A 27,636-nucleotide genomic window follows, 5' to 3' on the forward strand; every position below is an offset into this window, starting at 1 on the left:
CACGAACATAATTGGCAGATCCTCGTGGGTAAGGGATTTTATAAGAACAATTTTCAAGATTACGTGAAAAAGTACAACATCAATCATTGTTTCACGTTCAGAGAGCTTCCGTGATGGAACGGTTTAATCGGGCGTTCAAGAACGCGATGTGGAAGTGGTTTACGTTGAATGGATCGCATCGCCGGATCGACGCCCCTTAGAACAATCGATTTATGAAACCAACGAACGTGCAATTTTATTTTAAAAAAGAAAGATAAATTTACATTTGTCGTGACTGCATTTTTACACTTTCTATGAAAGAAACAAGGTAGAAATAAAGAAAAACAGATTTTTAAATATGTTTAATTTGAAAATTCTGAAATTTAATTTAATTTAATTTAGTTTAATTTAATCCTCTATAATTTTCTTCAGACTTTATCCATGGTTTGACTATTTAAACAAAATATTTTTATTTATTTAACAGCATTGTCTTACGAAATATGAAAAGAAACAAAAAAATGTTAGAACTCTAAATCTGTCACACACAAAACAAACGCGTAAAACGTTCTCTTTCATTTTAATTGCAATCTGCGCGTTAGTTTAAGTCAACTGGACCGAGAAACTGGGATTAGTAAAGCAAGCATATGTCATATGCTTAAAGTGCAAAGTTTTAATCCCTTCCTCTCCTCTCCTCACGACGACCTTCGTGATAGGAATTTTGAAAGCCGTATCGTATTTCGATGGCGGTCGTTACAACAGCTTGTGAATAGCAGGGTATGCGTCAAAAAATTAACAAGCAAGAAAAGAAGATAAAACATTGTACCTATACTACTTACGAGCAATTAAGTCTTAAAAATATGTTGGTCTATTGAAAATCCTTGCTATTCCAGATAAATAAATAACCAAAACACATACAAATTGGTAAACTACAGACATTTATGTAAATTCAAATTTTTAAAAATATAAGTAGTATAATTAAATTACGGTAGAAAATTATTTTTCCTAACAGATACTATAAAAAGCACTACGCTTTGAAGATTTTGTTTATTTTTTCATATTATATTGCTTTATATATATATAAGAATAAACATTTATAAAAATTTGAAATTGAGTAAAATTGACAGTCTTGTGTGTTTTTTTATCTAATCGTATGTGCCACAGTAAAACTTTTATTATCATAAGTATATAATGATAAAATATTCCCTAATGAAATTAAGTGGAATCTTATCATTATCAAAAATGATAGTCAGAAAATAGAAGTCCCACTTACAGCTACTGACAAACACTGAGATGCTATCATGCGTTTGATGTATATTATAATTAAGTAACTCTTATTAGTATACTTCTTTATGCACGTTGTTTTGCAACTATATATGTCGTTTAAAATATATTAGTGTTTATTATAAGCAGCTATAATAACATCATTGAAAGAGATATACATATCTCATATGATCACCATGGTAATCGCTATATTAAAATAAATTAATCTTAGATATAATTAAAATAACATTAAATAAATATTAATATTTAAATTACTCGCCATAATTATCTCGTTAGTTCTATAGCATGATTTAGCATTAAAACTACCAGACGAGTTAAAATGGCCCATTCCTGATTTCCTCTTTTTGCAATTATTAAAAAGACAACGGATGTTTCTCTAAAAAATTACTAAAGAAATTGATTTAGTAATACTCAAATTGAATTGTAAATTAATTAAAGTCTCGATAGATGTACTCTTGGAGTTTTTATAAAGGAATTTTAAAAAGTCAATTTATTTTTTCTTACATCTCACATTCGCATTCCATTTCACTTGTGTTCTTTGTGCGCGACTCGGCCAATAACATAGTCGTACCAAAACTGAAGAGTGAAAGGTCACTAATGTTTCGCCTTGCTCCACTGCCCTGTTAGCCGTTAGACCGAGGCTCAGGACAAAAAAGGCGAACTGTACGTAAACATTGAAATACTATGTAATAAACAAATACTAGAATTATAAAGACGTTGTTATATTATGTATTTTTCTATTTGCTACGTGAAAAATAGTAATTAATAATCTTACGATAAAAGAATGAATTGTAACATATGTCACTGACTGTTCAGGATATTGAAAGAGGACGAATGCAACATACTGCAAAATCTGTCGAGGGAGGAATTCAGAGAATTTCGTTCACTTGTCATCGACATGGTTCTTGCGACTGACATGAGCTTTCACTTCCAACAACTGAAAAACATGAAGAACATTCTGAGCTTGGCAGAGCCTAGCGTCGACAAAAGCAAAGCAGTCAGTCTCGTTCTCCATTGCTGCGACATTTCACACCCAGCCAAAAGATGGGACCTTCATCACAGGTAAATTATCTATTCGGAAAATATAATAAAGGATTATTTTTGTTTGGAACAAGATACAAAAAAATTAAAAATTCCACTACTTTTTAAGTAAATATCCGTACAAACTACAACACAACATTAAATCTATTGAATCTAATGTCTATCTAAACAACGAAGAATCTATAGATAATGAAGGGGAATATATTTTAAATTAAAAAAATGTTTGTTTATTTTAATTTTTTTAAATATAAGAAGTGTACAGAATTGAAATATTTGTAGGATGAGCCAATAACTACCAGCTGAAATCCATAGGAAAATATTAGTACCTGTTTACTGAATTTTTTAATAAAAACGATGAATTTAAACGTTGATCATTTAGAAAATGTTACGTGAGATTCAGAATTTCAATTTCAATTTCAACTTCAAAGTAAGCGTCCGCCTTTCGCATGATGTGCTTCCGTTGGTGCGACTACTAACCCGATTTACGCACCACTGTTAGCGGATTTTTAAATAATTTGAAAGCGAAGCCTCCACCGTAGTTACGTTCCTCTTGATTCTCTCAGTTGAACGCCTAGGAAAACGTTCGATCGGTTTCAATTTTTAGAGACAACTAACAGAATATTCTTTTTCAGAAGAAAATATTCATTTGCATTTACTTATAATATAATACTAGTTAGATACAGAATATTAGAATATTGTAATATTATAATATTAAAATATTAGAATATTTCATCCTCTCAACCAAAATTTACCTATTATTAATACACACTATATATACAAATAGTTTCATTATAGTAATTTCGGAAGTTTCCTACATTTCCTGTTTTCACTATAAAAAGAAACAAATTCCATGTTCATTCTATGTCTACGTTTACCCTAAGGGACAACTGATAATAGAAAAATAATATTTCATTTAAACTTTATTTGAAATCTTCGCCACAAATATAAGACGTTATTGTCAAGCAAGGGCTTAACGTTTATGTTAGCAAGCAGGTATCTATTTCGAAACCTTCTACATCATTTCATTCAGTTCTGAAAAATTGTGTGAATTCTTTATTTTCAAAGCAATGCTCAATGTCAGAATTATTTAAAACATGGAAATTGAAAGAGATATGAATTTTTCAGAACTGAATAAAATGATGTAGAAGGTTTCGAAATAGATACCTGCTTGCTAACATAAACGTTAAGCCCTTGCTTGACAATAACGTCTTGTGGCGAAGATTTCAAATAAAATTCGGCAAGATATTGTAATATTAAAATTGTAATAAATGCAGACATTTGGCTTACCAACACAAGGATTAACCAGTTAACTACGTTTGACGAGTATACACGCCATCTTAAAGCTTGAAATGATACTAATTCTGTCAACGATAAATTCTTTATTTTTTTCAGATAAACATGTAATTTTCTTTGTTTTGCTTTGGTTTTTCATTAAAATATACCCTAGGTGCATTCCTCGTGCGTTTGACGAGTACACATTTCATTTTTTTTTTATTGCGCGAAGAACGACAGATTTTTGAAAGTAAATTCCACAGTTAACAAGTAAAAGTGGACAGTCGAAAAGCATCATCTTTTTGGTGTGATATGCAGATGGACTATGCAACTGCTAGAAGAATTTTTCCGCCAAGGGGACAAAGAAAGGGCCCTTGGTTTGCCGTTTTCTCCATTGTGTGACCGTAACAATACTCTGGTGGCAGAATCGCAAATAGGGTTCATAGAATTTATCGTTGAACCCAGCATGCAGGTGTGCAGCGACATGTTGGAAACGGTTCTCACACCGCTGAACGTCAAGGAGAGCGTAGATGAGTCTAATAACGGTGAGATTATCTACGTCACAGTTTAATACGCTTCATATTCGGACCGTATCCATACAACGAACAATTCGCAGGATCAAACGCGGAAGCCAGAAGATTCAAAATTGGAAAGCCTTGGATTCCTTCCCTAGCAGAGAACAAAAAGATTTGGAAGGAGCAAGCTGTTCGAGGTAGTTATCAAATATTTTCTTTTTCTATTTTCATCTACTAACACATTGTTGACCTCCAATTTTACGCAGAAGCTATTCCATCTCACGGGTTATTATTCCGTAATTAAATGTGAAAGTGAAACAATCTAAATAAACTCCAGTATACTTTGTTTATACGTAATGAATTTAAATGAAACTTTGGACATATCTTTTAAATAACTTTGAATATTTTGCTTTTGCATTATTCTATATTGCTGCGTTTCAAAAATTAAAATAGCTAATGCAAGTGCAAACACGAGTTAACTCGCGATCGGTCAACAATATGTTAAAACTTTAAAATTGGAATGGATCGCTGGATAACACAAAAAGTTTTCTGTCCCAAAAGGACAAGGAAGGAATTATATTTTATATTATTAAGGAAAAATTGGTATAAAATAATATAACCTCCTATGGAGACTGAAGCTAGTGAGTTCTTTTTCTCATCTATAATTTTATCAAATGAAGGAAACACAATACGGTTCGGACTGTTTGTACGAAAGTTTTTGCATGTAGCCGGCGTATTTTAAGGCTTTCGACTCTGTTGCATCACCTTACAAAAATTGATATAACTTCCAAATTATCAAATAGTTTTTTATGAAATTTGAAGTGAAAGCAACCTTAAATGTGTGAAAAGTGTCCGTCTGTACGGAAGTCGCCGTCTTTACGGAAACCATATGTGAAAAGCCTATTTATACGTCTCCGGCATTTCACGAACAATCAAGAAAAAAAATTTTTTTTATGTTTGCAGAGGGTAATGTGTTAATATCAATTTGTAGGTATATTAATATAGTTAATATTAATTAACAGGTATGTCACGATGATTTTTCACAGATGCCGAAGCGAGGGCCCAGAAAGAGCAAGAACAGAAGGCGAACGAGAACCGCGAAGATGGCGATTCCGCGCAACCGGTCGCGTCCGAAGAATGAAAAATCCGGCGGGCCGTACTGTTTTTCAGAAACATATGTAATTTTAGGCTACGAAGTAACTCATGAACATGCTGGCAGTACTTCGGTGACACTAGTAATCGTGTTGCTTGTCTCAAAAGAATAACCGGTTCCTCCCGGTGCTCGGACGAACGTCGAAGGTCAAGTGTACAATTAAGAATCCAAGCTACGACTTATTTATACTGTTTGTTTACCACTGTCCTATTCCACCGTGCGACGTTCCATTGATCTCGTTATTATAATTGCGCTACCTACCCTTTCATCGCAGGACCGTTCGACTCGATGTACCTTCGCGTGTCCAATCGGTGTGCGTCACCCATCGACGAAACGTTTCTCACAGTTTCAGCGAACAACCAATGCACTCGACAGCATTCGGAACCTTCGATTCCATTTTCCTTGGTCGCACAATTTTCGCGATTTGTACATATACAGGCTTTCCGATTTTTCTTACGCTTCGTTGACAAGAAAGTCGCGTTTATTTATAAATCGCTCGCTTCAAAAAAACCTTTCATTCTGAATTGACGAAGAACAAACTCGTTGAACGTTAGTGTGTTCGGTAAACCATTTGACTTATGTTCGGCAAGAATTGGATAGTATCGAGATTACAAAGATCTGATAGTATCGATAGAAATTCGTGTATTTTCTTATTGACGGAAGTATTTGATTTTCATTTAACAGACTTAACTGAAAGTAGTCGATACGAAGATACGTGTTAATAGTCGCTATTTCTGAAATAAAAGTGCAGTTGATACGATTAGTTTTTCTTCATTGTTATAGGTATGGTAAATATCTTGTATCTTGTATCGCAACTGTAGTCTGCTTTTCTTTTTTAAAAACACACGACAATTTTCTTAAACGCTACACAATATAGCGAATGATTGACAATGTGTTAGTAAACCTGCGTACATAACTAGACACACATCATTGAAACGATTACCTAACGTTGTCAACGATTATCTCGTACGCTTTCGTTATTTCACACACGAGACCACGATGCAAATGGAACTGTATGTAAAACGATGCACGAAAATGACCGTCACAAATTGTATATACATACATATTTCTGGATCAGTTGAAACCGTTCGACGTGAACATTCGTCGTGATGGCGTTAATTTCATATTTCTCGCTTACTTCGGCATCTCGACTAGCTTTACAAGCTATTGCGTAACTATTATCAAAACATAGGAATAGTTTACCGGGCTCCCAAACGTAAACGTAGCCTAAAGTTACCGATATCTGCAGTAGGCAGAACAGAAGAAAACAAAAATCAAGCACGCACGAGCGAGAGAAAATAAAATAAAACGTACTTAGAGCACAACTCTGTCTGTTCTCGATGAAGTGCTAGTGAGTGAAAGGACACTACGTTAATGTTGGCAAGGATTTCCATAGTGTTCTGCCTTTGGAACGCTGTCTTTATCCGTACCTGTTTTTCTTACAATTAGTGTATAATTGCGAACATACATTTTTCCATAGCAACGAAGACTTTCACCTTAGAAGGGTTTATATTGAACTCCATTAATATAAAAGGGCATTTCGAACATTCTTATTGCAAATGAAGCATATTGATTATAGAATATTGGTAAAATCTGTTTAGTATTTTTAAAATTATTATGACAAGTTTAAAGTGTGACTTGAGAAATACACGAACATAAGTATTATTGTTAACACATGGTTGACCAGTCACGAGTTAACTCGTGCTTGCATTTGCATTAGCCATTTCAATTTTTGAAACGCAGGGTAATATAAAATATTGCAAAAGCAAAGTATTAAAAGGTGTACAAAAAATACTTCTAAAGTTTCATTTCAATTCATTATGTATAAATAAAGTATATTGAAGTTTATTCAGATTGTTCACTTTCATATTTAATTACGGAATAATAACCGGTGACATGGAATAGCTTCTGCCGGTCAACAATGTTCTATGTATACTCTAATTTCATTGGAAGTATCACGCAAGTACTATACTGGAGTAAGGATTTTGAAACGGAACATACGATGATCCTTTCGAAACAGAATTGCAGAGGTAAAGTTGAAAGTCTTCGTAACACCATGCTCCATTCTTAATACGCACGCGCGATGGAAGCAGATTTTCGCACAGAGAGAAGCTACCATTCGTTTCCTCAAAACTTCGACCAGCTAGAAACCTAGAAGAAAGACCAAAAATCGCTTCTTTTCTAAGGTCCGATTTCTCCGAAACGATTCGCATAGGGGATTTTTAAGAGCAATTTGTCGCTGTTCCAATTATAATTTGTGAAATGATGATCACATTCTAAGAAAACTTGTAAATTGTATATAATTAACGAATCTTAAGAAATATAATGAAGAAATGCAAATCATAAAATGGTGATCCCAACTCGTGTTGTTATATTTATAAGTTGCAATTGGATCTCGGTATTTCTTAATAGGTATACACTTTATTACTTCAACTTTTTGGTATAATAATTTTAAATTAGAATTATATACATATATATATAAAAACATGAAAATATTTTATACTGCATTTTTTAGATAGTTTTGTTACATAAATATGTCGCCTGGTTCCTGAATAGCAGTGTCCAAGAACTTCGCATAAATGATTAGTTATTAACTTTAAGTCACATGAAGAACTTTTCAAAAATCTTCTCAAAACTCTTACCAAATGTTACCTTTGATATGTCATAAATGCTTAAATATGGTTGATCCAATTTTCACAACAGTATACAAATACTTTTACGCTATATCATTTACATCTTATCTAATATCTTAAAAATTGCTTCGTCTTCGTGATGTTTAACACGCTTAATTTTGTTAAAATCTTGTTACGAAGAAAATTCCAAAATTTCATAAGAAGAAATATTTACAGCATATTTATCATTTCATAAGAAAGAAGTATTAATTAAAAGCTTCACGATGTTTTTGAAAAATAAAAATCCAATCCAGCTAACAACTCGATTCTCTATTTCTCGAACAATGTACTCTTCATCCCTTTATTCTTTAAAAATAAAATAAATTATGGTCGCCAACTAAATATATTAAATGAGATTAAACGAATCCGAAGGGAAAGGATCACTGAACGATGATGTAGTCGACATTATTTAAACGTTCGCATTGAATTCAGCGGCTACAGGAACGAGCATCGAATCGGGAGAAGTCGGGCCTAAACAACCTCGACGGTTCAAATCCTCGGGGTTGTAACGTCACTGTACATACTTACTTGAAATGTGTATTCGTATACACACAAAGGTGCAGCTTTAATGTATGTAAATGTAATGTAATGAAGATATCACTGGTGTTTACTCGGCGTACGTTACGTTTCGTGTACGTGTAGATATACGAACACGGAAGAGAAAAGGATCGCCGTCTTGAAATCAATGCCCTCATATGGGTCCAGATACACTAGCAAGAAACTAGCAGTTTGAGTCCTAGAATGTTCGAAGCAAACCTTGTCGAAAAGACACAAACGTCCCCATAGCACTTACATAGCTTAGCTCATCTAGACAAATGCTAAATAGCGCGACGACGCATTTCTTATTCAACCAAAATGATCAAAAATACTGCAAACCAAAAACAAAATATTAGGTCTACCGGAAAGTTCTGTCCGTTTCTGAATGAAAAGAAAATAATACATAATACATTTGTTAATATTTACTGAACAATATAATTTCCATCGTTACTAGCGACCTGCTTCCAGCGTGATTTATGGATTCCATTTCTGTGAAATCACTCATCTTTGGAAACTTGAGATGACATTATCGAACAGAACTTTCCAGTAGACCATATTACTTATATGATTTATATAAAAAAAGTAATTAATACAATGGACAAGCATTAATAAAGTTCGAGTACACCGTTATTTAACACGTTGACTGCCACGAGAAACATCTGTGTTTTACGTATCATTTATTCCTTTGCAGCAAAGATAAAAAGAAATAATTCTTAATTATTTGCTATCACAATTCTTACGTTACATTGTTATCTAATTATTTATGCTATTGAATATTTTTATTCGACATCAGTTGTCTAATGAATTATAATTGTTTTCAAGTCATTTTGGAGCTCTGGTCTCATGGGACCACAGTGGCAGCGAAAATGTTAAAGCGGTTAAATCTAATAAATCTTTTCGACATGAAATCTGAGCAGGTTAGCAACATTTTCTTATGATAGCGACTTTCGTTAAGTGTATGAACGCATTTAAAATCGCTGTTAGCAAATCACTCTTGCAAAGAAATGTCGCGAGTTTCTTTCCGGTGTATCCGCGGCTTATAAAAAATAATATTGCGATGACGCGTTAGCGCAAACTCGAACGGGAATCACGCGTGTATCCAGATCGAACATATCCGAGAGTCGTATATGTTCTGCGTGCCGCATTGATCGATCGGAAACATGAAGAAAATAAATCTACACGATATCCTTTCTGTACTTCGACTGGCAGTCCCTGTGAATTCTTCGAAGATCCTCGAGGATCCTCGTTGTCTTCGTTACGAGCAATTCTATTCGTGTACACACGGCAAAGATTTGATGCTGAAGCATTTAGCGCGCGCGTTATCGGAAAAGAAAAAGATATTTTATCGTCGTAGAGGACGTATAGAATGTAACGTCTCTAACTCTGAAGTTAAACATATCCGTCCTGTATTTATTTCGTTTCTCTTTTCGGATTCAATTCGTATATTTGCGCGTTGCTGCCTTGACGCTCAACTGGTGCCCTACAGTATCGTTACCGCGTGACTCGACTGAAACGCTTGTGATCATATGTCTGTGTCTTTGAAACAATTTGCTACGCGATTTAGCAGGGAAAGTATAATAGGTTATTATCGTTGAAGATGAATAGTAAACGACGGTAAATGTCTAGATGAGTAACCTCCTCGCCGATTTTAATGACACCGGAATATATTGTCAAAGACGTCATTCTGAGTAACTTTTTCCTGTACACATAATAGTCGGTCTCTTTTAGTTTTGGTGTTACATGTAAAAATATGTGGTAAATATTTGGATGAGCAACCTCCACAATAATCAAAATAACCTTGAAGCAGGTTGTCAAGGGCATCATTCTGAATAACTTTTCTCTATACATACATTGCCAATATATTTCAGTGTCATTGCAATCGGTAAGGTTGTGACTCATCTAGACATTTACCATAACGACAGCAACGGACTGCTCATTTCCAATTTACGAAAATAAGAACTCGGATCAGTTTCAGATGGGTTCACTTTATGCACTGTTTAAGTTATTTAATTGAGATTTGTTGATGAGATTATACTGTGAAAGATGAAATAGTTCAGCATATTAAATATGTAAGTCAATAATCTGAAAGTAACGAGAGATCCAAAGTGATGAAATTGAAATGAAATCGAATAAAACAACCCCTTTTCTGATATTGAATTTCATTTTAAATAATTATTACGTTTACGTAATATATTCAACACACACAACTGTTGTGTATGTTTCGAATTAAATTATTGCAACCAAAATTCTTTCATTTGGACTATCTGTTAATGGTTTAGGTAACAGAGACAAAGAGGAGAAACAATCTTGTTTTATATAGTGTCAGATTCGTGACGAAAATTTCGAACAGATTTTAGCAAATATATCTATCAGTATATTCGATTGACTTGAAATTAAATATTATTTTTCTATTATCAATCGTTAATTGTAAATACACACATACGACAAATATAGAATTCTTCTTTTTTTCCAGTAAATTATTAATGATAAAATAGTTTTAATTAACGCACTTTTGAAGAAATTCATCGGACAAGGGGTTAAACAATATGTCGTTTAGTGAGTACAAAGTTCTACTATGATTCCATTAAGATTGTTAAAACTGTTTTCACGCGAAAGCAATTATTCAAAGCAATGTTTCATTGAATTCTGATAGAAAAATGAATTTGCATCCCTTTCAATAGAGCAACATTTTTTTGCAACTATCATTATCAATCTCTATATGAGTGGCATAGAATAATAATAGTCTATCTACTATTTTTAAGTTCTCGAGAAAAAAAAGCTTTCGTAAAACGTTCTTAGATTAATTAAATAAATAATATTACAATGTTATTAATTTCATTAATTATCAATAATTATTGGTATCAATAATCGCAATTAATGTTATTAATAATGTCATCAATAATTTCAAATGTTAGTAATTGTAATTATTGATAAATATTATTAGTGGCAATTATTTACAAATAACATCACAGATAATTATCGATAATTAAAATAATAGTAATTAAGTAATCCAAGCACATTTCGCGAAAGTATCTTTTCCTGAGAATTCAGAAATAATTAGACAATTATTATTCTGCGCCACTGATATGTCGATGAAGAAAAAATTACCCTGATACTTGGGACACCTATTCAGCGTCTGAGAATCAACGGTCCTTGGTTCTGTACAAGTAAGTTAATTGTACATAAAAGTCTTAATAGGCGGGATCAATTGCCTGCTTGCCACAGAACATTCGAGTATTTTGTTGGCATCATATTCCGATAAGACTGTGCACAAGGTTCGGATTCGTTGCGACGGTGTTTCCGCGAATTGCTCGAAAAAGCAGGCCATTTTCGTAATTTTTAGTTCCGTCGTGGCCATTTGCGCACGCGAAAGAAACGTCGTCGTTGGCGATAATACTTTTATGGTTACTTTTTGCGTTCATGTGCTGAGCACGAATTCGTTTTACTACTTTCTGCAGCGGACGAGGGGCCAAACGCGTGATAGAATTTACATTGAAACCATGGTCGCGTTAAGAGAACAATTTTCGATAGAATATGTGCGAGCGAAGACGCATCACCTCTACGCACTGTCTAATAGTTGGTAACAATTTCCGCAGTCGCTGAATAGAATTATAAGGCGGGACTAGGAAAGGCGTTGTTTCGAATTGAAGGTTGTTCGATGCAGATCTTATTCCACTAAACCAAAAACTAAGAAGCGAGGAATGTTTGATGCAAACTTTAATACCAAACCAAAGTCAAATGGCACATAGGATACTCCTTTTTCCATTAATCTCAATTCTTTTATTTGTGAAAGAAATATCATTTATCGTGGAAAATTAATATTACAAATAGTAATTTACGTTAAATCTATATATTTGAACTGTTTTCTTTATATTACCTACCTCTCTTTTGCAAATCGGTTTCCCGATTCAATTATCTTCTTTCTACTTTAATCTCGACCCCGTTCCAATTCTTATGTTATATTTTTATAAAAATAACTCGGAAATGTGGTATATTCAAAAATGAAAATGACAACCTTTGGAAAGTAAACTGCCAGAGAGTTGCTATCTTTATATAAAATACATAACATTATGAATTATTTATGACCTTTTTTACTCACACTTTACTTTATAAGAGACAGATTTTGAAGCTTACTGCATCACCAGCGTTATTTAATTTTTGCGCATCGAACATTCTCAATCATCGGTTCATAACTCTCTATAATTGTATAGTGCATACATTAATGTTTATTGGCATTCGGTGATCGTTATGTACACTGGCTCACAAAAGTATTCGAAATGGATAAATACATTTATAATGGAAATATTATACTTACCAAATGGCGAATACCTTGAAATCCCTGTATGTATGATGCTTGGGGTACATGTAAAGATAATGTGCGTACATTTCATTGAAATCAACACATATCGATTTTGAATACTTTTAAGGGCCAGTGTATATTACAGTAAAACTTGGATTATCTAATTTAATTAGGAAACAGCCCAGGTAAATAAACAGTCCAGAGTCTATAGATTCGAGAAGAAACATTTGAAAAGATATTTGCCGAATTCGATCGTATATATTCTAAGGTACAATCCAGGAATCCAAGAGATTGAATTCCAATTTACCCAAGATTCTGTATAATCTAGATCATGAAGAATTATATAAAAGTCTCGATTGATCGAGGTCCTACCGTAGCAACAATTATGCGTATTACTAATTATATGTTGCAAATTATTCGTCGTCTTCGCTCGCATCACACGCCGTCAATATAATCGTCTAGGGATCTCTTTTAGACAAACACTGGCCTTTCCTTGTTGAATAAACGGGTGCGAATCGAGTCCGTGATCGTACTTGAATCAGGGAAACGTATGGCACGTCCTCGACAACATTTCCTTCTCTAGTGTACCTAACGAGGGGAAAAGGTGTCATAAAAGGTGACACGATGACTCGATCGAATTAATGTTACACGGTAAAAGAGGCTTCGGATAAGAATACTCGACCAATAATCGTAATACGTAAGATAAGTAAACTCGAAATGGTACGTAACAGGCGTATGCACATTGCGTACACGCAAGCGAGGAACCGAGGTGGTTAACAAACACTTCTTACTTCCCCGAAAGAAAAACAAAAGTACACGTTCACTGTTTATCCGTCGCGTACACGGAGATATTACTTAACAGCGAGCCTAGCTGAACATAATTGTCAATAAGGCTCGCCGAATAAATGTGTACCACGAATCTCTACAGAAAAACCGAATGACCGGATGAGTTCTCCTTTGATTCTATTTCATTCGTTTTTTCCAAGAACCCTAGTATACTTCCGTTTTCGTCGGCACCATTTACCGCAAAAGATGTGTACATAATCAGTAACTTTCAGCACTGTGTCCGTTTGATGTGATGTAACTAAAACAAAGACGTAAAACAAAACGGGAGAATATATTAATATGAATATAAATACAAAGTATAAATACACCTCGTGTATAATTAGTACTGTATTCTGCATAAATTTAACGAGGAATAAAAAAATACTCGATTAGTTGTTGCTGTTATTGTTCATTGCTTGTTCACCTTCTGTTTGTCCCATCTAAATTGAATACCCCATAAAGTAAAAATTGTTGGAATAAAATATACTGTATTTACTGTACAATTTCTTCCCATGTGAATTTAAAGTCATGCATCAGTATAATGGATTAAATTGATTTATTTGATTTTTTACTGGAAAATGATGAATGAAAATAACTAATTAATTAACTTAAATTTGTATACACGCAGATTTAAACGTTCAATGTCATTGTAGTTTCAAACTTACAAAATATATTCGTTTTAATAAAATTATTAAGACTATTGAATATATTGTTAATTTGCATTCATAGGTTAATATTTATTAATTTCGTAATGTATAAATTTTTTTATATTCACAAACAAATATTCGGCCCATAGAGGATTAAAGAATATCTAACATCCCACGAAAAAGCAATTGTTATTACAATATCATCGAGTGCGTGGTAAATTTCTTTTTTCATTTCACTATAGCATGTAATCTTTCCAATACAATGAATAATTCTTACCGTTCTGAGCATACTATATAATGTATATTGCGGCAAAAATTATCTGCTTCCCGAAATCTGCGCTTTTGACTGGTGGCGACATCCGTGGCAAAACGCTCAAACTAGTAGACAAATATTACCGATGTGGAAGTTCAGACAAAGTGAACATGGCGCCATCCGTGACAAAACGCTTAAACTCGTAAACAAATATTACCGGTGTGGGAATTCATGCGGAATGACTACGCAAAGTTTACGCGTACCACTGGAGATGGGGATATCTTATCGTCGTTGTAGCCAATGTGTATAAACGGGCATAGCATGTAATTAGTTAAATAAGCATGTATGAACCCGGCTTATGGGCCAATAACGGCTCAAAGAATAACAAATAAAAAAAAAACCAATGTGTCGGGAATGTCGATTTCTACGTGTACATAAAGTCAATTTCTGTTTGTTATTAGAAATCGTTTAACTATACATTTTAAATTCTTTTGTTAATATCAAAGATATTCTTTTTATAAATAGACGGAAAGAAACAAGCTATCATAGAAGTAGGTTTGATAAAATTTCAACATTATAATTTATTGAAGATTGTAAATAAATAATATATTGAATAAAAAAATACACCACATCGCGAACACAAGGTACCTATAATATTATAGAATGCAAACGGTTAAATGAGGCATTGCATCGACTAACATGGACTTCGTTTTTGATTTCTCTCATTTTCGAATCAAAGACTTCTTTCTTGATTCACCCCCTTCACAACTGCATCTAATGTATAATTCAAGTTATCGTATAAAGCTAAATTAATTTAGCGAAGTCAAGTGTTAAGTCTGTGGGGTGGCGCTACAAGTTTGAGCAGTTTACCACGGATGGCGGCATGAGAGTAATCTTTTTCTAACCATGAAATTTGACACATATAACATACATTAAAGTAAGTGTGATTTTAATTCGGAAAATATATTCTTTACGCTGCTGATTCTAGCAATTTCAATTTTTTCCGGTGACATATAATTCTCAAATTCCAAACTACAAATCGTAAACTCTATAGCAAAATGTGAGATCTTTTTACACAATCAGTAATTTTGACTTTCCTGTGGGTGAATAAAATAAGACGCAATGTCGTTTCGAATTTTAATTTCATTCGTAAAATTTTTCTTTTAAGTGTATTATTTTAAATAATTTGAGATTGAGATAGTGAAATTTGAAATACTGCCTCTAAAATTTACAATTCTTTGACAGCAACCTTGTAAACAAAATACAATGTCCCACGATTTTTTTCGTAGTGTGTGAGCTCTACGTTTATGTGAATGCGCGGGATTTTTAATTGAAGCACTTTTCTATTATTGTATTTATTTTTGTATATGTGGTATGTTTCTGATATAAAACAATAACATAGTCCTTGAGCGTATTGAAAAATATATAATTGTAAAAAAGAAGATTTACTGCAATGTAAAATATATTTTTTATTACTTTCCAAAAATAATGTAAAATATGAAATTTATATTTTCCTTTTTTGATATTTATTTTTAACTTCTTTAATTGGTATTTGAATATTATAGATGTTACTATGAAGTCTGCAAAAAATATTGGGACTGGTTCATTATGGGGAGAGCTGCCAGCAAGGGAAACTCTCAAGCAAGAAGTAATCACTCCAGATATCATAGAAAATATTTGGAGGCAAGTTATGGAAGAGTCACATAACACCGATTGTGATTATCAAATGGAAAGACAACCTGATTACATACAGTAAGTTTATTGAAGTTTAAAAATAAAGCGTTAGAATCTTCTACATGTAATGTTTTGTTTTGCAGATTACCCGTGGGAAATCTTCATGTATTAAATACTATAAATTTCCATCAACAGTTACGAATGATGGTAATGTTGCCAACAATTCAGTTGCTAACAATAATAATCATGCGTACATTTTATTTTATTTTTAGGAAGAAGGAATGGTATTGAATAATATGACTACAATTGAGTCACAAGAATTAGCAGATGTGAAAGAAACACAAACTTCATTTCAATTTTTACCTGTGCAGAAAGAACGGTATCAGGATAGCTTATATTGTTTATTATATGCAAACTTATTAATATGTAATAATCTTTTAGAACTGGTTTCAAAAACTCATCCACTGTACATTATCTCACACCAGAAACAACACGTGCTATATTAAGGCATGCTGTTATTGTTCTTCTGGCTCACATTGGATTTGAAAAGGGATCAGATATAGCTATAGAAACGTTAACAGATATCGCTGATCATTTTTTGCGAAGAATGACTCTTTTAATGAAAGTGGCATACGAACAAAGGGATCACGAATTTCTTGTAAGATAAGATCTACTAATGAATATATTATTTCATTTCATAATGAATAATTGTATTACTTAATAACCAATTCCTGTAGGATATAGTGGAAAGAGTTTTATTGGAAACTGGCGTTGGTGGTGTAGCTGCTCTTCACGACTACTATCAAGAATACGTCTTAAAGTTTGAAGAAAACATGAAAAAGAAGGCTGAAACAATGATGGAAAAACAGAGGCAACTTGAACTTAATGCTTGTAGTTCTAAGTATTTAATCTCACCGAAACAACTATGATATATTGAAAAAAAGAAGCGTTCTATCTCTGTGAATGTTCTCTTACTTTTTAGGATGGTATTAGATGAAGCAGCAAACAAATTACAGTTTGAAGAACTTGATGAATTCGGTAATGTCTATCGAGAAGTTCCGACGCTTCAATTATTAGATCCTGAAATGGGCTTTCCTCCAAGTCTTGATGCTGGTTTTCAAATGCTATATAGTTTAGAGCAGGATGAGTAAGTTATCAATGCTTAATGTTTATTTTGTATTTTTACTAAAATCATCAAAATCTTGATAGTTCGATAAAATTAACTAACGTTGTAAACAAATTTATAAACACAAGTAACATCAATCACTAATTTCGGATTGATCAAGTTGTATTATATTTTTTGTATAATTATCACCCTTAGTAATAATATGATTTGTTGAAAAATATTGTGATCATATTATGCCTCATTGATATTATAATATTTATAATTGTAGATTAAACAGCCTGGAAGTGGAAGAAGAAGAAGTAAATGTAAGTGATTCTCCGAATACGGGACAACGATCCGACACATCTTTAGACAAAAAAAAGTCTTGATATACTCGATAATTGTACAATTATAACTTTAATACCTTTATGTTTTTTAAAAAGAAAATCTTTTATAAAATCATTAAAAATCACAAAATATATCATAACTGTTTTGTAAATTAATGTCTTATCAAATATTTAATAAATATATTAAACTAAATAAATAATTTATTTTATTGAATTAATGATTAATTTGTTAAGGTAGTGAAGGCGACTTTAACGTTTATTAATTTCCTAGCTATCTTTGACTTTAAATAATAAGCAAGCGACCTCTATGTATAGTACACTGACTATCGCCACGCGTCCCATAATGCTCTACGAGACCGTTGACAACACGTCAAAAATGGCAGATTCAACACCGAGCAAAAGTGATATTGAGGAAATTTTCAAAAAATTGCGAGCCATTCCAACAAATAAGGTTTGTTTACTTATTTATCACTTTGACCTATATTATCAAGTTATCAAATGATAGTAAAATAGATGAGAATACAACTGACAATAATTTTGAAGACGTCATCCTAATTTCGTTTCCAACCTGTAATTTAATGGAACTTTCGCTTCTTCGTCGAACATATGATAGTGCCGTTTTATTAATTTGTGTTTCAGAAATATTTCAGAAAACTGTTATAAATCACAATATTATAGTTGCTAATTAAGTCTACATTGTAACTGAGTACTAAGTTATTTATTCTGCAACATATATTAAATTATATTTTTGTTATTTGTCCCTCTTTTAGACATGCTTCGATTGCAATGCAAAAAATCCAGCATGGGCCAGTGTGACATATGGTATTTTCCTTTGTATCGACTGCTCTGCAGTCCATCGAGGACTGGGTGTTCATTTAACATTTGTGCGATCCACTCAACTTGATACAAATTGGACATGGACACAACTAAGAAATATGCAGCTTGGCGGAAATGCAAATGCTGTTAGTTTTTTGTCAAAACTATTTATTTGTTTTAGATAGCTCTTAAAAGGAATAAATATTTTATTTAATTAATCATTTCAATAATTCGATTACATATTTTAGAGAAAATTTTTTGCACAACACAATTGTACAACAACTGATGCACAGCAGAAGTACAATTCACGTGCTGCCATGCAGTATAGAGAAAAGTTGGCACAAGCATCTACCCAAGCAATGCGACATTATGGAACTAAGGTATCATGTAGAAAATTTCTCTATATACATATTACATAAAACGTATACTTTAATTAATTAAATATTTTACAATTATAAATTTGGTAATTATAGGTTTTTCTTCCTTCTCCAAAAAATAAAATAATGGTGAGCTGTAATATGTTTTTGCAAGACAAAATCATGAAATTACTAACATTTGTTTCATTTTTATTTTTATGAAAAGAATTAGCCTTTATGTCATTATTTTTCACATTTTACTTGTTCTGAACAATTGTACAAAATTTGCACAGTTTTTATATATTGGTATTTACTATATACTGCATATTTTATTTCATGTTTGTCTTATAGCTACAAATTACTTAAAAGTATTTGTATTATGTATTTAACTCACCTAACATGTGTGTACGTTAAAATGAAATATGATCTTAAAGCGGTTATGTTACATTTCAGTTTTGAAAGTTAAAGCACTATCTTCTTCTAGTTGCATTTAGATGAAAATCCAGCTTCAATGTTAGAGGAACATAATGAAATTGACTTCTTTAAAGAGCACGAAAATTTTGATTTAAATTCAAATGAGTCTTCAACGTTTATAGAAGAAAATTCAGTGTCTGTTACTAATTCTGTGTCAGCGAACGATAATATAGAAAAAGATAATCAAAAAGTTGTACCAGAAATAGGATCAAATTCCTTGGGACCCACAGTTAAATTATCTGACTCTACATCAAGTTCAATACCAGAAAGGAAGTCAACTATAGGAGTTAGAAAAGCTCAGATAAAAAAACCTGGTGTAAGTATATATCACAGTATTTATTTATTACTTATATCGATTAATTTGCAATTTAATTATATTAGTGAACAGACAATATATGTATATATATATATATGTTTTGTAACATAGTTAGGAAAGAAAACTGGAGGGTTGGGTGCTCAGAGAGTAAAAACAAATTTCGATGAGTTAGAAAAAAGTGTGGCTGAAGCTAGTAAAGAATCACAAGTAAAGGATCAGCAGGAAACTACAAATAAAGAAGAACAAGAAGAAATTTCCACTCGTCTTGCTTATCAATATGAACAGAATTTGAATGAACATGCTAAAAAAGTAGAGGAAAGAGCAAAACATTTAGATCCAACCAAAGCAACACAAGCAGAGCGTCTTGGTATGGGATTCAACACACGAAGGTAATGTTCATACTTCATGTATAACTTTCTTTTTATTACTACTATTAATACTTTTCAAGAAAACTGAAATACTATGCAACAACAAATTAATACAAAACATTAACACAATTAGTATGTATAATAAATACGTTATAGTGGTGCCAGCCATTCTGCACTTGCTGATATGCAGACAATAACACAGGAGTCGTCGTCGAAGACTGTAACCACTTCCGAGTCGCGAACTCTTGATGTGGAACGAAGTCTTTTCATTAGTTTAGATGAATTTTACGAGGCCTTATCAGTCCCATATATTAGCAATAATAGTAAAAAATCTCGAAGCGAAGAAGTTGTTGTAATAGCAGAACCAGAACCACCGAAACGAGTAGGTCCTTCAAACCGACCAAATAGTATTAAAAACGATAATAAAACAACAACTCCGGAATCGGAAGCGCAAAGAAAATTCGGTAGTGCCAAGGCTATTAGTTCGGATCAATATTTCCAAGACAGCAAAGATGATGGTTCTGTGAGTTCGATCATCTAATAATAACATTTTATGTTTCTACATCTATGTTATACTTAAGATTAAATGTCACACAATTTCAATTGCAGTGGGAACGTAAAGCTAATTTACGTCGTTTCGAAGGCTCATCTAGCATTTCATCGGCTGATTATTTTGGCACAGGAAGTTCTACATCAACATCTCCTACGTCTTCTTTGTCAATGCGTTTCAGCGATGGAAGATCCGGGGTTGTGGACTTTGATGATGTAAGAGAAAGTGTACGTCAAGGAGTGAACAAGGTCGCGGATAAAATAAGCTCTCTAGCTAATGCGGCTGTTTCTTCACTACAGGATCGCTGTGGAATTTGAATAACAACCTACTACATTTTACTAATATTGTTATTAAACTTATATTTGGACATTTCTGGTCCACTGTTCGAAATTGTAAATAAAAGCTTATAATTCAGCTTATTTTCAATTTTCTCTTTTTTTCAAAGTTCCCTAATAATAAAAATAAAATTCACGGAATTACGTGTATAAAATATTAACAGTTCAGTACGCCCGAAGGTATTTAAAAGATTGTCCTATCTTAACAATTAAGAAAGTAATTACTTTTCACATATTTTTCCTACTTTTGATAAAACATTTCAATTTTTTATATTTATTCTTATACTTGTTTGGTTTATAAATACGTTCTCAAAGTATTAAGTTTGATGGAAATTATATTTGTTCAACTTTTTTTTAGATAGGAAAATCTCTTAAGAATTTTATAATTATAATGAATGAAACAATCATTTTATCCTGGCGTGAAATAAAATATAAGTCAATTTAAAAATGATCGGGTTGAGATATCAGCAATTTAACTAAGGATTTGTACAATCGATTTCCTTGAATCGAGAAATAAAATGAGAATATGGTTTCCCATGAAGGAAACAAACAATAATAACTGTCATATTGTCACAGCCAGTACCCATTAAAGTATCTGGTGCAAGACAATGTTTGACTAGCTCTCCACAAATTTCCTCGGGATCCATTGTGTCATTTTCTTGTCCTGTTCCCAATTTGGATTGCATTAAACGTGTTCTTACAAAATTGACTACTTCACTACATGTCATTACATCCCAGATACCATCGCATGCCAAAACAACAAATTCCCAATCTTCTGTTATTTGAAACTGTTGAATTTCAGGGAACGCTGTAGATAAAAAAAATTTAAATAACTGTTCCAGAAAACTTACATTATGGTTTTTTATGAATATATCATTTTACCAGTCACAATTTGTTCTTGCGGTGATTTGCGATCATTTCTTTTGAACATAAAGTCTCCAAGAGCACGAGATAAGGCAAGCTGACCATTAACTCTGTTAAATTCAACCCAACCACCAGCAGCTTCAATTCGTTCACGCTCATCCTTTAATGTAGGTTTATGATCTCGACTTAAAGGAACTGCATGACCATTAATACTTGCTACTGCTCTACTATCACCTGCATTTGCCTAAGAAAATCATATAATAATATTAATTTTCCATTGTCTATCTATATAATTAGTTGTATTTAATAAAGAACTGGAATTTAACTTAACACATTGAGCACCGGCGACTTAAGAGACATTTAAAGCCTGAGGCCACTTAGCCCAAACGCCGGCTTCATTCGCTTGTATCTGATCAATGAGCAGCCAAAAAAAATATTCAAAACATTATACATTTTCATAAAATAGTACATTTTAATTGCATATTCGTCAAATCCAGAAATAGAAATCCAGAAATCCGCATTATTGCGGGGCCAGCGCTCAATATGTTAAGAACAATGATAATAGTACTATGATAATAATATAGTAATAGTAAAATGGTAATATGTTGGAGACTTACGCTATATATAAAATTGTCTTTAATAAGAAGAGCTATGACAGTGGTTCCTGCTTGCTCCTCCCTAAGCACTGTATCGTTCAACATAGCTTCGTCTAATTCAAGGAAACCATGTTGCACAGCCTGAACAATATTACCAGCCTTATATTCACTTCTTTTAGTTATATACTCGTGAAGATATTTTCCAGCATGTTGAGCTATCGCAGCACCTATTGGTATTAGCTGTTACTTCTCTGAACATGAAAGTAATTATATTTGTTTACTATAAGTTTTAATTTACTTTTGGTACAATATCACCTAAAATTTTCCTTTAAAATACATTTCTTTAATACATTTAAATTCCATTTATTTTATGTATAATTTTAAGAATTCAATGATGTTGCTATTTTACACTGGATGTACTCTGATATAATTATTTGTCTAAAAATTTTCAGTTTTAATTATATGTCCTCACCTCCGTGACCATCGTACACTGCAAAGAATGCGGCACTAGGATCATCTGGTAGTGATAATATGTGTACATGACAGTCCTCCATTTTAGTACGCCAGCCCTGCATACATGCACTGCCGACTCGATAGTTTGAATCTCTGCAGCATATTAACTTTCTAGTTGTCACCGGTTCGCTGAGTGTTTGGCCCATTATGTTCCTGAAGATTCTGATATCATTCATAACATGATATTATCCATTTACACTAATATAAAATCCAATATTAATATTACAAGTGAAACTTAAGAGAATTAAAATAACAATGACTGTGGATAGATAACTCATTGCCAAGATTTTTTTTAAGAATATTAACTTTTAAACGCAAATAAATTTCCTTGGACTAAGAAATAATAACATTTCTTAAGTTCTGTTCATAGAATTTAATAGCAAGAGTGACAGATACAATGCAGTAGAGCTTTTTCAAATATAAAACACTGTTTATATTTGTATTAACTTTAATTTATAAAGCTTTCATCCAATCGTAGATTTATTTTCATTTCTAATTTTATAATCATTTTCTTTTAATCAAATTTATTAAATCTATTTTCAGAACACAAGTGCTAATTTGCCATTGACATAGTTAACACTCAATTTAGTTTTCCACTGTTATTAAAATAGAGATTAGAATAATGCAGTTGCACGTATTATACATAAAATTTCTGTACGTACATGAACAAAATACAAGAAATTAAAATTTAATGTCAAACATTGATGATTATCTAACCTCCTGGAGAATTTCATACGCATCGCATCTTCCACTATACAAAATTATGGAATTATCCTTTGAAAATGTTTTCTCTTATATATAGTGTATTATAATCTATCATTAGCTCTTGATCTATTTATGTGATCTTAATTTGGCATCCGATCTCACCTTCGTGTGCTGTCAAACGAACATAGGCAAGTATAACCTCCTTATCTAATATTCGATTCACAAAGTTTTTTGTAAAATGCACAAAATCGTATAACTTCGATAACATTAAAATTTTATTCCGTACGTTCCATATTTAACCATGCAAACGTTTACTGTCAATTGTATCGCAAAACATACTCGGAAAAAAGTGATTCTTCTAAAATGTATCAACAGCTGATCAACTATCACGATTCATTGATTTGATATGACCAATTAAAAAAGGGTTTCGTGACCAACGGCGTGGTCAAACAGCTGATGCTCGACACGTGCTTAACGAGTTTATGCCAAATATAATAAACAACGGACAAATAGTTTATATAAAGTAGTTTATCACTAAAATTTAAATAAGTAAGTAAAAAACGTAGTAATTGAATAGTTATATTCAGTGATATTGTGATTCTAAGTCAAAATGGTAGAAATAGTTGGCAGTAATTACAAAAGGTTAATGTATTATTTATATTTCATATCAGGATGCATTTATAATGTTTGAAAGAATTTTTGATTAAAATTTTTAATTTAATAATAATTAAAATATTATATTGTCATATATAACGCTATTAGTCTTTTATTTTATTTAGGACAATAAAATTTGAGACATAATGGGAAAAGATAAGAATTCTGAATCGGATAGTGTTATTTCTGAATCTGAAAATCATAATGTAATGGGAGATACAAATGTTTCATGCATTGAGTTAAAAAAAAATGAAAAAAAGTACAAATGCAGTTTCCAAGGGTGTGATAAAACTTTTGCTAGGCCATCAAGATTAGCAAGACATATTAGGTTTCATACTGGAGAGGTATGTAATTTTTATATCTCTTTAAATTTTTAATTCTGTTTATACCTATATCTTTTCAGAGAAGCTATAAATGTAATCGTCCAGGATGTGACAAAGCTTATACGAATTCTTCTCATTTAAAACGTCATATGGAAACCCACAGTTCCGTGAAGAAGACATATCAGTAAGAAGAACTTTATATAGTCTTTCAGATTTTGTGTTTAAATAAAATATATTTTATTTTAGTTTTCTTCTAGATGCCCTGTATGTCTGATATCTATTAGTAATCGACACAATTTGAAACGTCATTATAATTTGATGCATGGGGATAATGGTAAATTGACTTGTAAACAATGTAATGAAACATTTACTAAAAAGTATCAACTTGCTGCACATATGTCAATGCACACTGGAGAATTACATAAGTGTGACCAATGTAATAAAAGTTTTACAAATATTAGAAAGTATAAGAGACACTGTGCAAGTCATAGTGAAGGAATAAAAACTTTTCCTTGCACTGTAGAAGGATGCACTGAAATTTTTATAAAGTGGCATCTGTTTCATGCTCATTTAAAAACACAGCATGTAATTTGTACGTATTCAATAATGTAACTTGTTTATATATAACTTTACTTAAAAAATTATTAAAACTTTTAATAACAACCAATTTCTTTGATTAATATTGTAGATCATAAGTGCAAGGACTGTGATAAAGTATTTTTGAAAAAGAACCATTTGAAAGCACATTCTAAAGTGCACATGGATAATAGAGTGGTAATTCCTTGTCCATACAATGAGTGTCCCCGAGTATATTACTTTAAAAGTAACTTGGACACACACATACGAATAAATCATTTGGGACAAAAATTTCAATGTGACATATGTAAAGTAGAAATTTCTTCAAAAGCCAGATTAGCGGATCACATTCACAAGTTGCATATGTCTGAACAAAGAATAAAAAGAGCTAAGAAAGGACAGCGTAAGAAGCGGAAAGATGCTGGGACATGTAAGAGGAGTGCAGTATCTGCATTGATTGGTCTTAATTTACCACCAAAAATAGAAAAACTGATATTAGATAGACAAGAAAATATACCATATATAGAAGAACTTCAAATGGTACTTGATGGCAATTTGAACTCATGATGTATTTAGTAATTTTTATAAAATAGGATGTACAAATAAAAAAAATCATTAGATAAATGCTTATTTGCCAATTTTCAGAAATTTACATGTTACTTATTACCATTTCTCAATTCCTTCTACCTTTTTTATTTTCAAACTTTCATTTTCTATTAATATTCTATTTTTCTATTTACAGCATCCTTTAAAGTATTTGTAAGTCATTTATTCCTCTGTTATATTTAACATTTCTGTAAGAAAAGTAAGTTACAGATTATTTTCAAAATAATTAGGTGTATTTGAAGTGGAATTTATAATCTTAGATATAAAAATAATAGAAGAAAGCATTTCATAGCCAAAATTATAATATTAAATTCTTATAATTATTGTTCAATCATTAGATTAAGTAACTCTAGATACATAAATCTTATAGTTGAGAATTCTAAATAGGGGATACTCATATTATCTGAATAAAATGTTTCTATTAATAGTCAAATAGATACTTACTAAATATTTCATATGTGAAATGACTTTAAAAACAAATGATAACCCAATTATTTGTACAATAGCAAATATTATGTGTGTATGTTTTTACTGTATACAATTCTTGATGGCATCCAGATAGCATGAGTATCTTAATAGGAATACCTGCATGGTACCCTAGAATTTCGAATACGTTATCCCTTTTAATTAAAGTATGTTTGGAAATGCAAAATACGCAAGATAATTTTCATCATGCTATTACAAACACAGAACTAAAAAATACAGATCAATATGTAGACACGTAAAATATTTGTATTTGTATTTTCAATTTTACTGAATATCGGTTTAATTTTTTATACCGGTTATTATCCTTTAGTGTATTTAAAAGATTATTTCAAAGATGAAAATAAATTTCTTCATTTGGCACATCAAAACTAGGAATTAAAGTAAAGTAATTTCACTTTATTTATTAACTACTTAAATAAGATAGAATTTATTTCTGAAACTTGTTGTATCAGAGTTATCTAGGCCTGGTTCAAAACATTGTTAAAAATTATTACATATTCTTTTAATTTCCAAAATAAATTGAAATAGAAATATTTAGTAATTGTGTTAAGGTATCATTGTCGCTATCAGTGACATAAAATAATGTTATTTCGTCAAATCTCATTATTACTCTAATGCGATACAGTCGAGGAAGGATAAAACAGAATGAAAGTTACAATTATCAACGTTTGAGAAATTTGATGTCACCTAATTTTCTACAAAATTTTCTAATATGATACACACAACTTTAATCCATTTACATATGCTAACGCTCTAAAGCTGATTGTGTCTTACATGTACGATGTACGCGTTTCAGTTTTAAATAGGAATTATTGCGATTTGCTTTAATTGTACTCAAAACACCTGGATTCGTTTACTTCTTACTGCAAAACATTTGTGTAAAATAATAGTGTATTAACTCAGTTCACCTAAGATATTTTGCTACTCTAAATATTAGGAGAAAAATAAAACTACGGGATTTTATCGTTCTCAGTGAATAAAATTAGATTGTTATGGATAAAATTTTACTATAGAGGAAATAACTTGTTTAAATGAAATAAAAGCGTAGACATTGTGTAATAATCTATATTATTCCTATTATTTAGAATAGTGAAAACATTTCGGTGAAGAAAGTTAGTCATTCGTCTTGAGTATGAGCTGTTTACTCGACAAGTGAAAGAAATCAATCATTCTATGAAGAAATAATTTTAATGGACTTGAACAGTTTCATATTCACTGTTAGACTATAGATTTTTTTATGCAAATATATTACTTTATGTAAATGAGTATCGATTCGAAGGTTATTCCTTCTGTTAAGAAAATAAAGTGAAAATCTCATTAAATTCCCTGCGAAAGCATTCATTTTGCCGTGTTTGTCGAATTTCGGCATTTGCACTACAAACGCACGTAATGTGATAATATGAAGCGTTCAACGACGTTTTAAGAAATTCATAAATTTAGTCTGAATTTGATAAAATGTGCGTGTGCGCGCGCACGCGCGCGTGTGTGTGTACAATG

The 27,636-nt window shown here is 31.9% G+C and overlaps 5 protein-coding genes across 22 annotated transcripts in view; 4 read left to right on the top strand and 1 right to left on the bottom strand.

Annotated features, from left to right (window-relative positions):
* LOC116428679 (dual specificity calcium/calmodulin-dependent 3',5'-cyclic nucleotide phosphodiesterase 1) overlaps nucleotides 1-13,967 on the top strand; it is a 307,261-nt gene extending 293,294 nt beyond the window's left edge. For all 11 annotated transcript variants that reach the window (XM_031980651.2, XM_076371778.1, XM_031980647.2 and 8 more), the window contains 4 exons: nucleotides 2,077-2,322; nucleotides 3,892-4,118; nucleotides 4,190-4,285; nucleotides 5,135-13,967. In XM_031980651.2, the coding sequence (XP_031836511.1) occupies nucleotides 2,077-2,322; nucleotides 3,892-4,118; nucleotides 4,190-4,285; nucleotides 5,135-5,229 (664 nt within the window). In that variant the 3' untranslated portion in view covers nucleotides 5,230-13,967. The remainder of the gene's footprint in view (nucleotides 1-2,076; nucleotides 2,323-3,891; nucleotides 4,119-4,189; nucleotides 4,286-5,134) is intronic.
* Nucleotides 13,968-15,278: 1,311 nt separating this feature from the next.
* LOC116428739 (uncharacterized) lies at nucleotides 15,279-17,790 on the top strand. Of its 3 annotated transcripts, none has more exons than XM_031980771.2 (8): nucleotides 15,279-15,412; nucleotides 16,041-16,227; nucleotides 16,293-16,356; nucleotides 16,422-16,528; nucleotides 16,591-16,807; nucleotides 16,887-17,050; nucleotides 17,132-17,296; nucleotides 17,544-17,786. In XM_031980771.2, the coding sequence occupies exons 2-8, from the start codon at nucleotides 16,049-16,051 to the stop codon at nucleotides 17,641-17,643; spliced, it is 996 nt and encodes a 331-aa protein (XP_031836631.1). In that variant the 5' UTR covers nucleotides 15,279-15,412; nucleotides 16,041-16,048; the 3' UTR covers nucleotides 17,644-17,786. The 3 variants fall into 3 exon arrangements, with proteins under 3 accessions (XP_031836631.1, XP_031836633.1, XP_031836632.1); XM_031980773.2 differs by having other exon boundaries at nucleotides 16,887-17,020; XM_031980772.2 differs by lacking the exon at nucleotides 15,279-15,412 and adding an exon at nucleotides 15,417-15,535 and having other exon boundaries at nucleotides 17,544-17,790.
* A 95-nt stretch (nucleotides 17,791-17,885) lies between these two features.
* On the top strand, nucleotides 17,886-20,907 carry ArfGAP3 (ADP-ribosylation factor GTPase activating protein 3). Of its 3 annotated transcripts, XM_031980784.2 has the most exons (9): nucleotides 17,886-18,052; nucleotides 18,372-18,563; nucleotides 18,666-18,797; nucleotides 18,891-18,923; nucleotides 19,258-19,563; nucleotides 19,675-19,952; nucleotides 20,088-20,454; nucleotides 20,541-20,696; nucleotides 20,781-20,907. In XM_031980784.2, exons 1-9 carry the CDS (start codon nucleotides 17,909-17,911, stop codon nucleotides 20,796-20,798), a joined length of 1,626 nt encoding a protein of 541 aa, XP_031836644.2. In that variant the 5' UTR covers nucleotides 17,886-17,908; the 3' UTR covers nucleotides 20,799-20,907. The 3 variants fall into 3 exon arrangements, with proteins under 3 accessions (XP_031836644.2, XP_031836641.2, XP_031836643.2); XM_031980781.2 differs by having other exon boundaries at nucleotides 20,541-20,907; XM_031980783.2 differs by lacking the exon at nucleotides 18,891-18,923 and having other exon boundaries at nucleotides 20,541-20,907.
* Nucleotides 19,966-24,040, bottom strand: LOC116428748 (putative protein phosphatase 2C T23F11.1). 3 transcript variants are annotated; one of them, XM_031980788.2, is made up of 5 exons: nucleotides 23,657-24,040; nucleotides 22,749-22,951; nucleotides 22,298-22,503; nucleotides 21,699-21,924; nucleotides 19,966-21,624 (listed from the first exon to the last, which is right to left on the bottom strand). In XM_031980788.2, the coding sequence occupies exons 2-5, from the start codon at nucleotides 22,933-22,935 to the stop codon at nucleotides 21,293-21,295; spliced, it is 951 nt and encodes a 316-aa protein (XP_031836648.1). In that variant the 5' UTR covers nucleotides 22,936-22,951; nucleotides 23,657-24,040; the 3' UTR covers nucleotides 19,966-21,292. The 3 variants fall into 3 exon arrangements, with proteins under 3 accessions (XP_031836648.1, XP_031836647.1, XP_031836649.1); XM_031980787.2 differs by having other exon boundaries at nucleotides 23,507-23,657; XM_031980789.2 differs by lacking the exon at nucleotides 23,657-24,040 and adding an exon at nucleotides 23,452-23,578.
* Nucleotides 23,353-25,678, top strand: LOC116428747 (uncharacterized). 2 transcript variants are annotated; one of them, XM_076371275.1, is made up of 6 exons: nucleotides 23,358-23,682; nucleotides 23,918-24,043; nucleotides 24,274-24,492; nucleotides 24,552-24,655; nucleotides 24,729-25,063; nucleotides 25,160-25,673. In XM_076371275.1, the coding sequence occupies exons 3-6, from the start codon at nucleotides 24,295-24,297 to the stop codon at nucleotides 25,612-25,614; spliced, it is 1,092 nt and encodes a 363-aa protein (XP_076227390.1). In that variant the 5' UTR covers nucleotides 23,358-23,682; nucleotides 23,918-24,043; nucleotides 24,274-24,294; the 3' UTR covers nucleotides 25,615-25,673. The 2 variants fall into 2 exon arrangements, with proteins under 2 accessions (XP_031836646.1, XP_076227390.1); XM_031980786.2 differs by lacking the exon at nucleotides 23,918-24,043 and having other exon boundaries at nucleotides 23,353-23,682; nucleotides 25,160-25,678.
* Nucleotides 25,679-27,636: the final 1,958 nt, after the last annotated feature.

The sequence above is a fragment of the Nomia melanderi genome, chromosome 10 (genome assembly GCF_051020985.1).
Source record: "Nomia melanderi isolate GNS246 chromosome 10, iyNomMela1, whole genome shotgun sequence".
In the NCBI taxonomy this organism is placed as follows: Eukaryota; Metazoa; Arthropoda; class Insecta; order Hymenoptera; family Halictidae; genus Nomia; species Nomia melanderi.

Bases quoted from the DNA above. Each gene is read 5' to 3' on its own strand.
- LOC116428747 (XM_031980786.2), top strand. From the start codon at position 24,295: ATGGGAAAAGATAAGAATTCTGAATCGGATAGTGTTATTTCTGAATCT. The intron at 24,656-24,728 runs GTAAGAAGAACT...GTTTTCTTCTAG, and splicing joins TCCGTGAAGAAGACATATCA to ATGCCCTGTATGTCTGATAT. The intron at 25,064-25,159 runs GTACGTATTCAA...TTAATATTGTAG, and splicing joins AAAAACACAGCATGTAATTT to ATCATAAGTGCAAGGACTGT.
- LOC116428748 (XM_031980787.2), bottom strand. From the start codon at position 23,529: ATGCGTATGAAATTCTCCAGGAG. The intron at 22,504-22,748 runs GTGAGGACATAT...TAATACCAATAG, and splicing joins AGTGTACGATGGTCACGGAG to GTGCTGCGATAGCTCAACAT. The intron at 21,625-21,698 runs GTAAAATGATAT...TTTTATCTACAG, and splicing joins GCAAGAACAAATTGTGACTG to CGTTCCCTGAAATTCAACAG.
- ArfGAP3 (XM_031980781.2), top strand. From the start codon at position 17,909: ATGTATAGTACACTGACTATCGCCACGCGTCCCATAATGCTCTACGAG. The intron at 18,798-18,890 runs GTATCATGTAGA...TGGTAATTATAG, and splicing joins TGCGACATTATGGAACTAAG to GTTTTTCTTCCTTCTCCAAA. The intron at 18,924-19,257 runs GTGAGCTGTAAT...ATCTTCTTCTAG, and splicing joins CTCCAAAAAATAAAATAATG to TTGCATTTAGATGAAAATCC.
- LOC116428739 (XM_031980771.2), top strand. From the start codon at position 16,049: ATGAAGTCTGCAAAAAATATTGGGACTGGTTCATTATGGGGAGAGCTG. The intron at 16,357-16,421 runs GTAATGTTGCCA...TTTTATTTTTAG, and splicing joins ATCAACAGTTACGAATGATG to GAAGAAGGAATGGTATTGAA. The intron at 16,529-16,590 runs GTATCAGGATAG...ATAATCTTTTAG, and splicing joins TTACCTGTGCAGAAAGAACG to AACTGGTTTCAAAAACTCAT.